Source organism: Panthera onca, chromosome A2 (genome assembly GCF_046562875.1).
Source record: "Panthera onca isolate mPanOnc1 chromosome A2, mPanOnc1 haplotype 2, whole genome shotgun sequence".
Lineage (NCBI taxonomy): Eukaryota > Metazoa > Chordata > Mammalia > Carnivora > Felidae > Panthera > Panthera onca.
Genome location: NC_138340.1, coordinates 38382679 through 38397886, shown reverse-complemented (window position 1 = coordinate 38397886; position 15208 = coordinate 38382679). Strand labels below are relative to the sequence as shown.

The 15208-nt window shown below is 39.3% G+C and overlaps 1 protein-coding gene across 13 annotated transcripts in view; it reads left to right on the top strand.

Moving 5' to 3' along the window:
* Positions 1-15208, top strand: part of FOXP1 (forkhead box P1) — a 506962-nt gene that overhangs the window by 442392 nt on the left and 49362 nt on the right. For all 13 annotated transcript variants that reach the window (XM_060633752.3, XM_060633758.3, XM_060633761.3 and 10 more), the window contains one exon: positions 7103-7207. In XM_060633752.3, coding sequence (XP_060489735.1) covers positions 7103-7207 — 105 coding nt within the window. The remainder of the gene's footprint in view (positions 1-7102; positions 7208-15208) is intronic.

Below are 15208 nucleotides of genomic sequence, written 5' to 3'. Positions count from 1 at the left end.
TACACAAAAAATTTTATGCATACACAAAAAATGGATACACACACACACACACACACACACACACACACACACACAGTGGAATACTACTATTCAGCTGAAAAAAAGAAATGAAGTCCTTATATACACTACAAGGATGATGGACCTCCAAAGCACTGTGCTAAGTGGAAGAAGGCAGACACAAAAAGCACATCTTGTATGATGCTGTTTATATGAAATGTCCAGAATAAGCATATGTCTAGAAACAGAAGATTAGTGGTGGGAAGGAACTGAAGGTTGAGAAGAAATGGGGAGTGATTGCTAATGGATATAGGATTCCTTTTTGGTGTGATAGAAATGTTCTAAAATTATATGCGATGTGGTTACACAACTCTGAACATATTCAAAACCATTGAATTATATACTTTAAAAGAGTGAATCGTATGGTATATGAATCTCTCAGTAACACTTAAAAAAGAAAAACATATTTCACAATTTTTTTATTTAAAAAAATTTTTTTTCAGGAAAAAAGAGTGTGGGAGCAGGGGATGGGCAGAGAGCGGGGGGGGACAGAGGATCTGAAGCAGGCTCAGTGCTGAAAGCAGAGAGCCCGATGCAGGGCTTGAACTCAGGAACATGAGATCATGACCTGAGCCCAAGTCAGATGTTTCACCAACTGAGCTACCCAGGCGCCCCCATATTTCACAATTTTGAGTGATTAGAGAATGACCAGCAGTCTTTCACAACTCGATTAATAAAATAACATGCCAGTGAAATAAAATACATTTTATAATTTGGGGTTAACTTGGGGGGAGCGTGACAAAGGGAAACTATAAAAGTAGTGCACACAGATGCAGACTTTTGTTTACAGTCGAATCAGGAATCTGGAGAGGAAGAAAACAGAGCACACTTGGAAAAGAGCGAAAACACAAATTGGGGTAGACTCAGAAGAGAAACAGGAGAACCTGGGTCAGGGCACAGGAGAAGCTGGGTGCGCTGTCAGCCGAAAGGGGAACTGCCTTTAAGTTGGCTGACACTGAGTACAGTGAGGTGTGCCTACAGAAAACTAACTTACAGGACTAATACGGACACTCAAGAGAATGGACTGAAATGAGAAATTGTTCTTAGTTGCAGTAGATGAATTTAATGATTGCAGTTTCAAGTTGTCATTAAGAAGTGAACTTGGAAGGGGGCACCTGGGTGGCTCAGTCGGTTGAGCATCCGACTTGAGCGCAGGTCATGATCTCACATGATCTCAACTCTGTGAGTTGGAGCCCCGCGTCAGGCTCTGTGCTGACAGCTCGGAGCCTGGAGCCCGCTTCAGATTCTGTGTCTCCCTCTCTCTCTGCCCCTCCCCCACTCGTGCTCTGTCTCTCTCTCAGAAATAAATAAACATTTAAAAAATAAAATAAAAAATCTTCTCAGAGGCTCAAGTCTGTATTGAAGTTAGGACTCTGGCGGGTATACTTTGACATAAGAAGAATAAATAGGAAAAACTCTTAAATAAATGTCTTTGAAAATGACACCATTACACCATACAGAAGAACATATACTGTGTGTGATATCATGTAAGGTCAGGAATTGTTATTACATACTTATATGTAATCGTATTTATGGCAAGTTGGTTCTCTCTAATCTGAAATGCTGTCACTGTTCTCGTGTTAAAAAAAACATTTAATTTTTATATACCAAGGATTATTAAGAGCAGTTTAAATCACCTGGCTTTTCTGGACTGCACACTATTTGTATTTCATATTATTAGAAGTAAAATTAAATAAAAGAAGGTGTCACAACCCTGTTTTCTCGAGTGGATAGGCATCATTCTGGCCTTCACCTTCAAGAATAAAAAAAAAAAAAAGGCAAACACTAAGTGAATGATACATCCACAGCAAAATCCAATAGCCTAGCATAATTATTTATTGTCTCTTATTCCTGAATCCATGTAACATTTGTTGAGCCCATGTCCTATGTGAGTGTGTGGAGATGAGTCCGATGCAATCCCTGCCCCTGGGATTTTTAACCTGGGAGTTTGTAGTAAAAAATAATTTATTAAAAAGTTGACTCTATATTTTTGAAAGTTTAAGTTTGAACCAACATTTTTAAATCCCTTCAAAACCAAATATGTCTTTATTCATCCTTGGCTTTGGCAGCTTTCCGGAAGTATATACTTTGCAAAACGTTGCTGAGTTTACCTAGGACAGCTTATTGAAATGATTGGGCTCACTGATTTTACCTGACCGTTGGGTCCTTGGATTGCCGTCTTCCACCATGTTTCAGCCTATAAACATCTATAAATAATTCAAGTTAAAAAACATTTTTTACTCATTTTCACTTCTTTCACTTTTTGCCCATCCCAAAAGGAAGTCAGAATATAAATGTTTGTTCCACATTTCTAGTGAAACAGAAAAGCTCCCATTCACAAGTACAGCTGGTATACCACACAGCATGCTTGAAAGGCCAGGAGCTGGACTCAGCCACCCATGCTGTGTGCTTTGCTGTGCCACTGTCAAGGAAGATGGCAGTCTCAAAGTTGAGTCCTGAGTAGCACTTGATTTTGTCATGTGTGCACATATAGGTATGTATTCATACATGTAAATGAAAAAAAAGTCGAACAGCACAGCCTTCCTACAGTGCATAAAATAAAAACTTCAAACGTGACATGATGAAAATTCCGTTTCTTCACCACCTCTGACAGTGTGGTTCCTTACGGGTTTTTCCAGAGATGCTCTGTCAGAGCACTACTGCCAGCCTGTTTCTTTTCCTTTCAAAGCCTAGCATTTTATTTCAGACAACCATGTATTTAAAAGTATCCAATTATACTCACTGGCCACGCAGGTCATGGTGGCCTGAGCCAGTGGTCCTGCGCACCAGGATGCTTCAAAACCTTATTAAAAATGTTTGGATCCCCATGAAGCCCTACTGTACCTAAGTTTACCAGGACATTTGGTTAGGAATGGGGTTGATTGGGTTTCATCTTTTGTGGAATCAGGAGTGCCGATAAATGAAGTCAAGATTTAGGGGAGCCTGGATGGCTCAGTCGGTTAAGTGTCGGACTCTTGAATTCAGTTCAGGTCGTGTTCTCATGGTTATGAGATCAAGCCCTGCTTCAGGCTCTGCACTGAGTGTGGAGCCTACTTGAGCTATTCTCTCTCTCTTAATTAATCAATTTATTAATTTTTCAAAAAAGGAAGTAAAGATTTCAAAGTTTCCAGTCCTACACCTGCTCGTGGTCGTCATTAACCAGCTTTACTTGGAACACATGTTAGCTGGGAACACCAGTCTGGCTGTAAATTGCAGTAAGCTGCGTTGTGGAACATCCATCACTGAACACTTTTAGAAGTGCTTTTTTTTCAGGGGCTCCTGGGTGGCTCAGCTGGTTAAGCTTCCTGCTTCGGCTCAGGCCACGATCTCATGGTTTGTGAGTTCAGGCGCCGTGTCGGGCTCTGTGCTGATAGCTCGGAGCCTGGAGCCTGCTTCTATTTTCTCACCCTCTCTCTCTGCCCTTCCCAAACCACTCCCAAAAAATAAGTAAAAATTTTTTAAAACAGTATTTTTTCCTTCACAGCATGAATAAAAGTATCTGTGAGACGCACAAAATAAATAGAAGTATTGAATTATATATCAAACATGAAAAACAGGTGGCAGTATATAGTATGTTTCCATTTTCATAAACTAGTGATGTGTTAGAAGAAAAAGCACAATAACGTACCAGATGTTAACAGTGTTATTATCTAGGGTGGGTTAATTCCGTGTGGAGTGGGGATAGGGTGGCAGGGGAATGGACTTTCTTTAGTAGCCGTCTCAGCGTTATTGCTGTGTGAACTTAGGAAAATAAGAGCATATCTTATTTTCATAGTAAATGTTGTTTTAATGTAGAGGCAAGTTTTCAAGAGGTATTCTGAGTATGTAACTATGTACATGTGTGTGAGGGTTTTGGGTTTCTTTAGTTCTGGGAGCCTTGTCTTTCTATAAAGTCTTAGTGGACAGTCCTTTGTTCTCACTTTGAAAAATAAGGATACCAAGTTGAACTAAAAATAAATTCTTGGAGCAGAGTAGTTTTTATTCAGGCCGCGGGGCCTTCACAAATAACCTAACCAAAAAGCAGAGAGATGGGGTCGGGGGAGAAGGGATGGCAGAGCCCATGTTAAATCATGTATATTTTATTTGTAATCATAAATTCCTCCAGCAAACACCTACCATTTTCTTTCATACTGTTAGTTTCAGGACACTCTCCGCTTAACAAAAAAAGCACAGAAGAATAACCGTTGGCAGTTTTTAACTAGTGGTATTAATTTTAAACCCTAACCAGTTAGGCGTTTGGTTTCCAACTTAAGGAATTACACAAAGTATGTATAATGGTTAAGAACATAGTCGGCATGCAGCATCTCTCGAGAGCAACTTGATAGAATATTCATAGTGAATTTTAAAACTGAGTACTCATTAATTGACTCATTCCATTTCTCTGAATGCATCTTGTAAAAATCAGTTATATACTGGGATGTTTGACCTGGTAAGTTTTATTTTTAACATTGTTCATAGGCGTATGAAACACGAAGGGAGTCTCAGTGTCCAAAATAGAGGGATGGTTTGACCAATTTCAGTATGTAACTAGAGCTAAGATGGTTTATGGTGGGCTTTTTGCTTTAGTAAATAAGGATTTTGAAGACTAGTCGATAACAGAAATTCTTTAATAACAAGATTAGGTTAAATATAAAAGGACGAGGGGCACCTGAGTGGCTAAATCGGTTAAGCTTCTGACTTAGTTTCGGCTCAGGTCGTGGTCACGCGGTTCGTGGGTTCAAGCCCCACATCTGACTCTGCTGACCGTGCAGAGTCAGCTTTGGATCCTCTGTCTCTCCCCTCTCTGCCCTTCCTCCCGCCTCACACGTGCATGCTCTCTCTCCCTCAGTAAACATTTTTGAAAATATTTATAAATGGGTGATAGAAATCTTCATGCCTCAATTTCTGAAAAATGTGTATTATATATTTTTATAGATATAAAAAATTTTAACATTATGAAAATATTTTAATTAATCTTAATGAAGTTGGTAAAGAACATAACTATGGTTAGGTTTTTTTTTTTCTTTCTATGCTATTGATAGGAATAGTTTTCATTTTCAGTGGTTTCCCTCAGAATAGCTGAGAATTCAGTCCTTAGAAGGACTCTTTAGTTTCAAATATTGTCAGTAATTTTTTGAAATTCTGTTTTTGTATCATATCTATTTTTCTAGTGTTAGTGAGATATAATTGATGTAGAGCATTGTATAAGTTGTACAGCATAATGATTCGACTTACATGTATCATGACATGATTACCAAAATAGTTACACTAACATCATCTTAGGTCATCATTTCTAATATATTGTTTAAAAATTCTGAAGATGTGGGGCGCCTGGATGGCTTCAGTTAGTTGAGCGTCCGACTTCAGCTCAGGTCATGATCTCGCGGTTTGTGAGTTTGAGCCCTGCATCCGGTTCGCTGCTGACAGCTCAGAGCCTGGAGCCTGCTTCCAATTCTGTGTCTCCTTCTCTCTCTGCCCTCTCTTGCTCTCACTCTGGTTCTCTCTCTCTCTCAAAAATAAATAAACATTAAAAAAAAAATCTGAAGATGATCTTGGATTGGTAGTAATCCTTTCCATTGGTCCGGTGGACTTTTGCCCTCTTAACTGCTTAGAGAATATCCTTTGGCCACGGGGCTGTGTACCTCTCATTATAGAGCTACCTTCGTTCACTTGTGTTACTCTTTTCTCTCATGAGGGGCACCTTTATCAGTAAAACTTGTGTAATTTTTTTTTTTTTTTTTTTTGGTTTCCAGATTCATTTTCTATTTAAAGGCAAAAAAAAAAAAAAAAAAGCTGATCGCTCTTTTCAAATTATGTTAAATTTCCAACATAATTATTTAAAAGCCATAGATAGACCTATTGATCTTTGATAAGGTGTAGTTCTATGCACATGTGTGTTTACTCTTAGTGCTCCTTAGTTTAACTGTTGGTAATATGCCAAATGCAGATTCATTGTAAGTCAGGGACAAGTGGCGTTTGTGTATGTCTGCTCTGTGAATGTGAAACGATCGATAATATGTGAATACGCATCCTTGTGGTAATCTACAAGCTGCACATGTGTGTGCGCTTGCGTGTATGTGTATGGAGTCATGATTCAACTTCAGAATCACAGACACTGGAATAAGTTGCAAAATAGCCCTTTCCTTGAAGAGAATGTGCTTGAGTATGAAACAGAACTCTCAATGTTAGTTTTACATTTCTATTTGATGGAATCTAAGGTTATGGAAATGACTGTAAAAATAATTTGTCTGAAAGAAGTCTGGATGCAGAAATCTAATAGAGAAAATATTTGAGAATATGGATCATCAGCGAGTGCAACAGATACACTTCCCCAAGCACCACATGGTGTGGATCAAAGCATCCCATGACTTGGATCCTTGTGGTCAAATCATTACATATTGATTGGAACCCCAATGAAGGATTAACCCCTTATGTTCATGCCAAGTTTCTTCTCAGTCGTGGTGTCTATAATTTTAGGGATGTAATCTTCCTGCTGTCGCTAGTGTTTTTAAGCTAATCATCTACTTGGATATATTTGTCTTGCTAAGTTATTTGATGCTAAATTATTTAATTGCTCTATTCGGTGCTTGATAAAATTAATTTGTGAAAAGATCATACAATTATGTGAAAGCAGTTTTCTAGTGGAAGGGAGGAGGAAAATGTATAATATCCTGGGTAGAAAACAGCAAGAGAATCTCAAAATCAAGTACAGATTTGATCATTTTCATTATGTAGATTAAATGATAAATTCTAGCTTTTTAAAGAATCCTTCACAGTTTGAGTAGAGAGCTTTGCCTCTAACAAAAGCCTGTCAAACACTTTTCATACGTGGTGGTACATTTCTAACATTGGACTAGTCACAGTCTGGAATTTAACTCTTGCTTTTAGATAACAATGCAGAATTAATTTGTAAATGCCTGGGGAAAAGAAACCCTAGATTTCTCCATGTCCACTTTCAGACATGTGGGTTCCTCTTGCCTTTTAAGCCTGTTGGGATGGTTCTTGGCAACAAATTCATTCTCTTGTCCTTTTGTGTGTGTGTGTGTGCGTGTGTGCTTTTTTTCAGTTTGTCCCACGAGGAGCACCCCCATAGCCATCCTCTCTACGGACATGGTGTATGCAAGTGGCCAGGCTGTGAAGCAGTGTGCGAAGATTTCCAATCATTTCTGAAGTAAGAATGATTTTATATCGCTTTCTTCTCTTACATAGCTATCACCTCCCACTGCTCATGCTTTTCCTTATAAAATACCTTTTTGATGGAGGGTTTCACACCCCCATTTTGAGAATGGACTCTAGATCCTAAGAGCTAGCACATCGTCCTAGGAATAGTCCCAGAATCTGCGGAGGGTAGATGGTAAAGGGCAAAAGAGGTTCACCCAAGGGTAGTTTTGATGCTCTTGGTAAGAGTCTATCGTTTACCCGTTTCCTCAGGATGACAGTGATTAAATAAAAATTTTCCCAGTACTAAATTTGCCAGAATTTAGTTTTCACTTGTATTCATTGGTCTGCATACTGAGTCACTGACATACTCTTAACTTTACAAGACTGCTGTCACTTCACGGCCAGTTGCAGCTTAGTGACTGGTCCCCTTCATTTTTATACACATGACTTACACACTTAAGAAATGGGTGCCAAGGAAATGCTGCCAAGTTGCTTCCTACCTTTCCATCCTGGTGTTGACTTTAGTTCCAATTCTTGTCCTTATGGGGAGAATGGAGTAACTTTAATTTCTACCATTAAAGTATGACGAAAACTTGGATTATCCCACTTAAGTCTGTAACATTGCTAAAGTATCTCTGTAAAGAAATGATAGATTAATCATCTCAGACTAAACTGCCCTGTGTTATTGACACCCCATAAATTTATCGGTAGTATCACCGAATCATTGGCAGATGGGCTGAATATAATAATACATTGTATTTAGTATATTTATATATTACGCAATAACTGAACATATGCACATGTATCACTCCTTTATGTCTGACTTCGTGATGGCTTATAGATTGGGAGTTGGGAGGTCTTTGCTTTTGGCTTTTCCCTCTCATTCAAGCCCCCAGAAATAGAAAACAGCTGATTTGTGTACAGGTTTTTAGTTTTGTGTGGTCTGTATATTCTTAAAGCAGTCTCTGTATTTAGCCTTATGGATCTGCATACAACTGTTTTAAGAACGTACCATTAAAGATCCATTCATTGTTTACCTGAAAGGAGTTTCACTGTTATGGTGTTTTAATTCATGAAGACTGTGAATCTATTTCAGAGCTTCCCAGCTTTAATAATTTACTTGATGAGCATTATGTAGTCATTAGAAAGTTAAGTGCTTAAAAAAAAAATTTTTACAAGAGATGCCTAAAATTTGTTCCTAAATATGAACAATCAAGGGCAGTGATACTTTAAAGTAAGCAAAAGCCCTTTACAATTATTCTGATTCAAGCTAGTTGTGTTATTGGGCTTTGTTCTCTTATAAATCACTCATTATAAATCTTTGTTTTGTTTTTGCCTAATTGTATTTAGATAATGAGAGAAAAAGACTTTGGCAGAAACCACTTTCAAATTCTGATTTCACCTTCTTCACCAGTGCTAGCTTTGATAAATACATTGGTGCTAATTTCACTTATCTCTAGAATGGTTGATAACCATCTGTAAATAGGATTTATTTTCATAAAGTCTTTAAAAATACACAATTGCTATGACTATTCTTGGTGTATCAGTTTTAGAGCCACAAAGGGAAAAAGGCAGTTTTTCAGTATGATCCATTTAAAAAATGTTGTTAATAATCAGAGTATTTCCACCCTCAACCTCAAATCAGAAGTCCATTTATCACTAAGCTGACAATTTTATATATATGTATATATATATATATATATATATATATATATATATATATATATGTAATTTTTTTCTTGTGCCCCTACAATGAGATAGCACAATTTTAAACCAATCTCGTACGAAAGAAAAGAATCTAATGATCATGAAAATTGGGGCCTAGACTAATGAAATTTTTTTTTTTAAATCGCCTTTTAAGGATATTTGGAGCCTGGATCTTTATAGGAAACCATCTGTCAATTATTGTGGTTTTGCACGTGACGCGACATGTTCTTGGTTCATGTTTGCTCAGTGGATTGGGTAGCCACTATGGACCTGCCATGGTTGCCTGTTTATTTCTTAGTACTTAATGACTTCTGTTGGTTAGAAGACTTCCGCTTGTAAGCTACAGACCTGGTTTGACCCCTTTCTCCCCTCCCCCCCAAGACGGCAGGGGGGAGTTGGGGAGTGATAACTGGCTCTTATAACTAGGAAGTCCAGTGGGATAGCCGCCTCAAGCATGGCTGGATCTAGAAGCTTAAACAAGCCTATTGGAGCATTGGTTTTGTGTCTGTTGGCTTGGTTTTCTTCTGTGTTGCCTTCACTCTCAGGCTCTTTCCAAGTAGAACTAAAGACGACAAATCTATATGCCACAAGTCGATCCATCTCACAGTGCACCTCTTTTTCTGTCGTCCACCAGTAGCCCCGAGCAGGCTCCCCCTGACCCAGTGACCCAGATTGAGTCACATGTTCCAGCTTTGAGCCAGTCACAGTGTTGTAGCCAGCCTTCCTTCCATCGCATGGCCACCTCCAGAGCACATAGAGACGTTCACCCTTCGCCCCACGTGAACCACATGGGGGTTAGGGATGAGAGATTTGTCTCCCAAGTGTGAAAAACAAGTATATAAACCAGAAATGGGAGAGTAAATGCTGAACGTGAAAGAAAAAAACCCTCGAACTCACTGCTCTCTTAATGATTTCTTGAGTTACCCATTGATTGGCCATATATGACAAATTCAGGATTCTGAGTTTCCTCTACAGCATGATTTTAGCTCTGGGAAATTCAGAGTTGTCTTCAGGTTTCAGTGTCTTGCTTAATGTAGTGGAAAATAAGTTAGTCTTCTTGCAGATTCGCTTCTCCCACATCTGTGTGCAGTCTAAAGAGTAATCAGATTGGCTCTCGTGAAACCAACTTTGCTTTCCATTGAACTGGACTGAAAGAGCTACCACATATCGTGTGGGTCAAACAGAAACCACATGGCCTCTTTGAATCATGTCATCGTGGAGTCATTGTTGATGAGAAGTGATGTTGTAAGCATTTCTTCTCAAAGTGTGCCATATTTGTAGATTCTGGAAGCACCTCTTGTGGGCTCACTCTTCTTTTCCATTCTCACTCTATAGAGGGACATAACAGTCTTATGGTTTAAGCAAGTTGATACTAGGAGTACTTGGATTCTCCAAGGCACTTCTAGTCAACAAAATGTAGCATTGCTCTGACCTTGACTTAGTTGTTGCGTTCTAGATTTTTTTCCCCACTTATCTTTTGATCCCCTGATTTTATGCTCCCCTAGTAAGAGTCTATAATTAAACAACTCAGAACTGTGCCACAGGGTCAGCTCCAAGTACTTTATATATATGGCTGACCCTTGAATAACGTGGATTTGAACTGTGGAGGTCAACTTACATGCAGATTTGTTTTCTCAATAAACACAATACAGTTTTAGAAATACTTCCTTTCCTTAGGATTTTCTTAATACTTTATATTGTAGCTTACTTTATTGCAATATAGTATATAATACATAACAACACACAGTAACGTGTTGATCGACGTCGTGTGTTGTTGGTAAGGCTTCCTATGAACAGTAGGCTATTAGCAGTTCAGTTTGGGGGGGGGGGGTGTCAAAAGTTACCCATGGATTTTTGCTACCTGAGGGGTGAGGAGGGGTCAGCGTTCCTAACCCCCACGTTTTTCAAGAGTCAGCTGTATGACCCATTTAATCCTCACCCCACCTAACAGTGATAATATTAAGGTATTACTCTCAACTTACAGCTAAGGAAGCTAACACAGAGAAGTCAAGTGATTTTCCCCAAGGTCACACAGCTAGCAGGAAGTGGAGTGAAGATCCAAATCCAAGCAGTCCTGCGACCACGGGGTTAGAAGCATCACCATTTATTAACTATATGTTTTCAACTTCATGCCATAGGTGTAGAAAGAGCTTCGAAGAAAAGGCAGATGGGGTAGTGAAGCCATTTGGTATCAGTGTGTTCTTTGAGCTAGGCACACAGCCTGTGTGAGCATCAGTATCCGCACGTGTAGTTGGGGATAACAGTATTAGTGACCCCCTCTCGAGGTTGTTAGAATTAAAAGGCGCATCACATAAAGTGCCTGACCCATACTAGGCACTCTTTAAAAATGTATCAGTCCTTTTTTTCTTATCTATGCCCTCAAGTACATGTTTAAAAGAGGGATAATTTTAAATATCCGAACATTTCTGAGCATTCCTAGGGAAGATGTTGTAACCGTGCAGAACATTAACATGTCAGAAGAGACTAATCTTTAATATTTGTCACCATAAATTTCTTGCCAAAAGTCCCACACAATCCAGTGTGATGGAGGGGCGAGGGGCGGCCAACTTTTTCTGTAAAGGATCTGACAGTAAATAGGGTAGATTTTTGCAGTCTGTACAGTCTCTCGCAACTACTCACCCCTGCTTTTGTAGCGTAAAAGCAACCATAGGACCGTGTGTAAGGGATGGGTGTTTAGAATGCTGACCTCTGACCTGGAGTAAACTTGTTGGTGTCATAACGTTTTTAGCTGAGAAATCTTTTTACATTTCCTTAGCCATTGCTGTCTTGGGTTATTTTAGTTTGTATTCACAGAGCCCTTACATTTATTCACATTTTGGGAAAACACCCATGCATGCCTTGCCCTGTTACCTCATTCACCATCCACAGTTTTTACACTTAGATGGGCTTGGGCTCTTTCCACCTGGTTTTTAGGGCTCAGTGTGAAAGGGGAAAGTGACTTTGCGTGGTAGCTGTTTTCTGATCCTCTGTTGCTGAGGCTAGTAGGAGATAACTTTTAGAGAGGCCAAGATCAGTTATTCAGGATAAAAATCCCATCTGACAATAAAATGCCAGTGTTCACAGAGAGGGAGGTTAAAGGAAGGGAGGGGAGACTCATGGGTCTAAAAATGAGGCATATTCTTTTTTCCCTCCTGAGAGAGAAATATCATAACTGTTGGTAAATCAAACCCAGAGATTTGACACTTTTCTGTGATCATTCTGCAGTGTTTGTTCCCAAGGTGAGGTATACCACAGGGCCCTTGATTTCAAAGATAAATACTGTACAAATAACCATCCTGTTGTCTTTCCCCCACAGCCAGCAGAGGGACGCTTTATCAGAATCAGCAGATACCCAGTCCATTGTATGCATTTATTTCCCTGTTTTTTCTCAAAACAAGTTGCAGTTTTCGTGTTGGTGTTTTTTTTTTTTTTTAAACCCATCAACCACGAGTTATCATGTGACTGTTGTATTTGTGAGCGCTGAGACCAGCAGGCGCTCCTACTCAGTCTAATGAAATCCTCCAGCCCTGCATTGCTTCCCAGCCTCTGGGAGCAGCAAAACAAAAACAAACCCGAGCCTCTCCAGATAGGTGAAGCTCCCCGCGTTCTTCCATTCTGTCCCCACTTGGATCATTTGTTGCTTTTCTTCAAACCAGGCTGCAGACACAACCTTTCCCAGTGAAAACACGGATTTATACTTCTTCCCTTGTTCTTTTTCAAAAGGGGCTCCTATCATTCTCTGACAAGGTGGAGAGTGGATTTGAAGGTTAAATCATGACCACATTTTCCCGTTTCTGACTTCAAATGTAAAATCAGGCACAGACCCAGTTTCACAAATACAAGGTAGTCCTATGTGCTTGGGGAAAATATTTCCATCTATCCCTAGTTTTTCTTGTTGGTGGTCATTTGTGTAACATCTCAGAAGGGTGTAATTTGCGTCCTCGCTTGGTATCCATTTGAAAGGAATTTTTGTTTTTGTTTTGTTTGTATTTTTCGTGCTTTTCTCTTGAAGAAGAACACTGTGCACAGTGATCAAAACAATGCCTGTGCGTGTTGGTCAAATGTATATTGTTTATTAAAACCCAGGTAAATTTGCTCTGTGCTCTAATAGAAGCCTAGGAGAAGAAAAATGAGGGAAATGCCCATGGGACAGAACTCTGACCCTTCCAAAAGGTTGAGGACTGTAGACAGTAGAGGACATTTCATCGGTCATTGGCTTTAAAAAAAATTTTTTTTCTGTGAATTTTACTTCTCAAAACTGTGAAGAGTTTTATGTGAAAGAAACTACTAAGTGCGCCCTGTAATGTTTTCACAAGTGTTTTTATCATGGTAACATCTTGTTTACTTTAGTTCCCTGCCTAAAACTACTTGGAACATGTTAAGAAAACATCTCGAGAAAGCCTTGACAAAGAGGCTTTTGTTGAACAGCCACCGTGAGGCTGCAAGGATCACAAAGGTGTTAACTTTCCGCCCCTTAAGCACTTCCACATGAAGTTCCAGCAACGATGTTTGTGGTTTTGGAAAAACAAAGTGTATGTTAAAGAAACCAGGTATATGCTAATACATGTCGAAGGAGGCCGGATATCATAAATTGTTTCAAACCATTTGTGGCTCTCGGTTTGCATGCCTGAATGTTCTGCAGTGAAATCGCCTCCAGTTAGTGCAGGAGGCTGGAGCACATGTGGAGGGAACAGCCCTCTAGTATGTCGGGCGTGTGCAGATCCAAGCCTCCAGCCTCACCATTTAAATCTCAAGAACACAGGGACGATGCTGGTCCCCGTTCAGATCCCAGGTGACAGGTCTTTGAGTAGCGTTAAGAGGAGCTCAGTATTTTTATGAATTTGACTTTTGTACTTCTCCTGCATTTTTGAATTGCTTTAGAAAAATAAAAAGTGGGTGGGACCGGCACACATTTTTATCCCCCTGAAAAGTCCGCCCTTTCACCTTTCTGACATTGTTCAGGAGTTCAAGACCTTTCCAAGTACTCAGAGAGGTCAGAGTGGCCTAAATACCACAGTGCCCTCTAGTGATCTATAGAATATTAGATGGAAAAGTTTAAACAATTTTGCCAAAGGTAACAGGCTCAGTGCCACCACCTTGCTCGAAAAAGAAGCAAATAACCTTTGAACCCATTTTTTTCCCCAGCAAACAGACCTTTGTCAAAAATGCATATTAAATTTATTTTTTTCTCGTAGACTTCGAAAGCACTAGAGAAAACATTTCGTAAATGTCTACTCAGTGCAGTGAAGTCTGCATGTACCGGAGTATCATGTATACAGGACGTTGTGTCGCTACAGATACATCGTTGTGCGTTCTTCTCTTTTAAGAGCCATTAGTTACGTACTTCACGTGATCATTTCCGGTGTGTAATTAGAAGGCATTACTTAAAAGACAGGGATCATCTTTGCTCCATACTTTTATTGACACTGTCTACCATATTATGGCCATGTCTAAATGGTAAAATTTATTATTAGCAGCAGTGTCACAAAAGTCTGAGACAGCGATTTTCCTTTCAATAAAAGTAGTTAAAAACCTTTTAGAAAATCCATAATTTTGATTGCTGGTACTTCATAAATGTATAACTGGTACTTTTTAGCTGTCTCTTTAGGGAAAAATGAGTTTTATCACCTGCAGTACCTGGGTTAATGAAATTGTGTGTTGGAATTTCGCCAGGATGAAAGATGAGATCATTCCAAGACACTAATATTGGCAACAGGTCTCATAAAAAGCTCTGACTCTTGAGTGAAGTATCATTAGATTTTTTTTATTATTATTATTTTATTTAAATTGAGGGATTAAGTTAGTTGTCCTTTTCAAAGTTTCTGTGCTGGTGAGATTCTCATTTGGCATCCACATTTCAAAACCCAGTGACCTAAAAACCTGTACAGAGCCAAGAGAAACAGAGAAATGTCCATCAGTACCTAGTAGAAGAATTTCCTTGCTTCAAATTTCAACTCTAGTTCCTGTTCAGCCCTTTACAAATCACGACTCCCAGCTCAAATTTGAAATAATGCGGCCTTTTTTCCCCGTGTTCCTCCTGTGTTTGATTGTTTGTGGATATTAGCTGTCCAGGAAATCCCATACTTACAGATATAAATCCAGAATGATCTTGTTTTTCCGCAGCCAGCCCAGGATGTATTAGGCAGTTATGATGATTTGTTAATTTTTGTGACCTGTATTTATTTTATGTGCGCTGTATACTTTGAGGGTGGAATCAGCTGTTGAAATAGTCCCGTCTCTCACACACAGAAAGGAAGCACTCTCCTTTTTCTTTTCTGCTTTGGGTTTTCTTGCTTTATTTTTG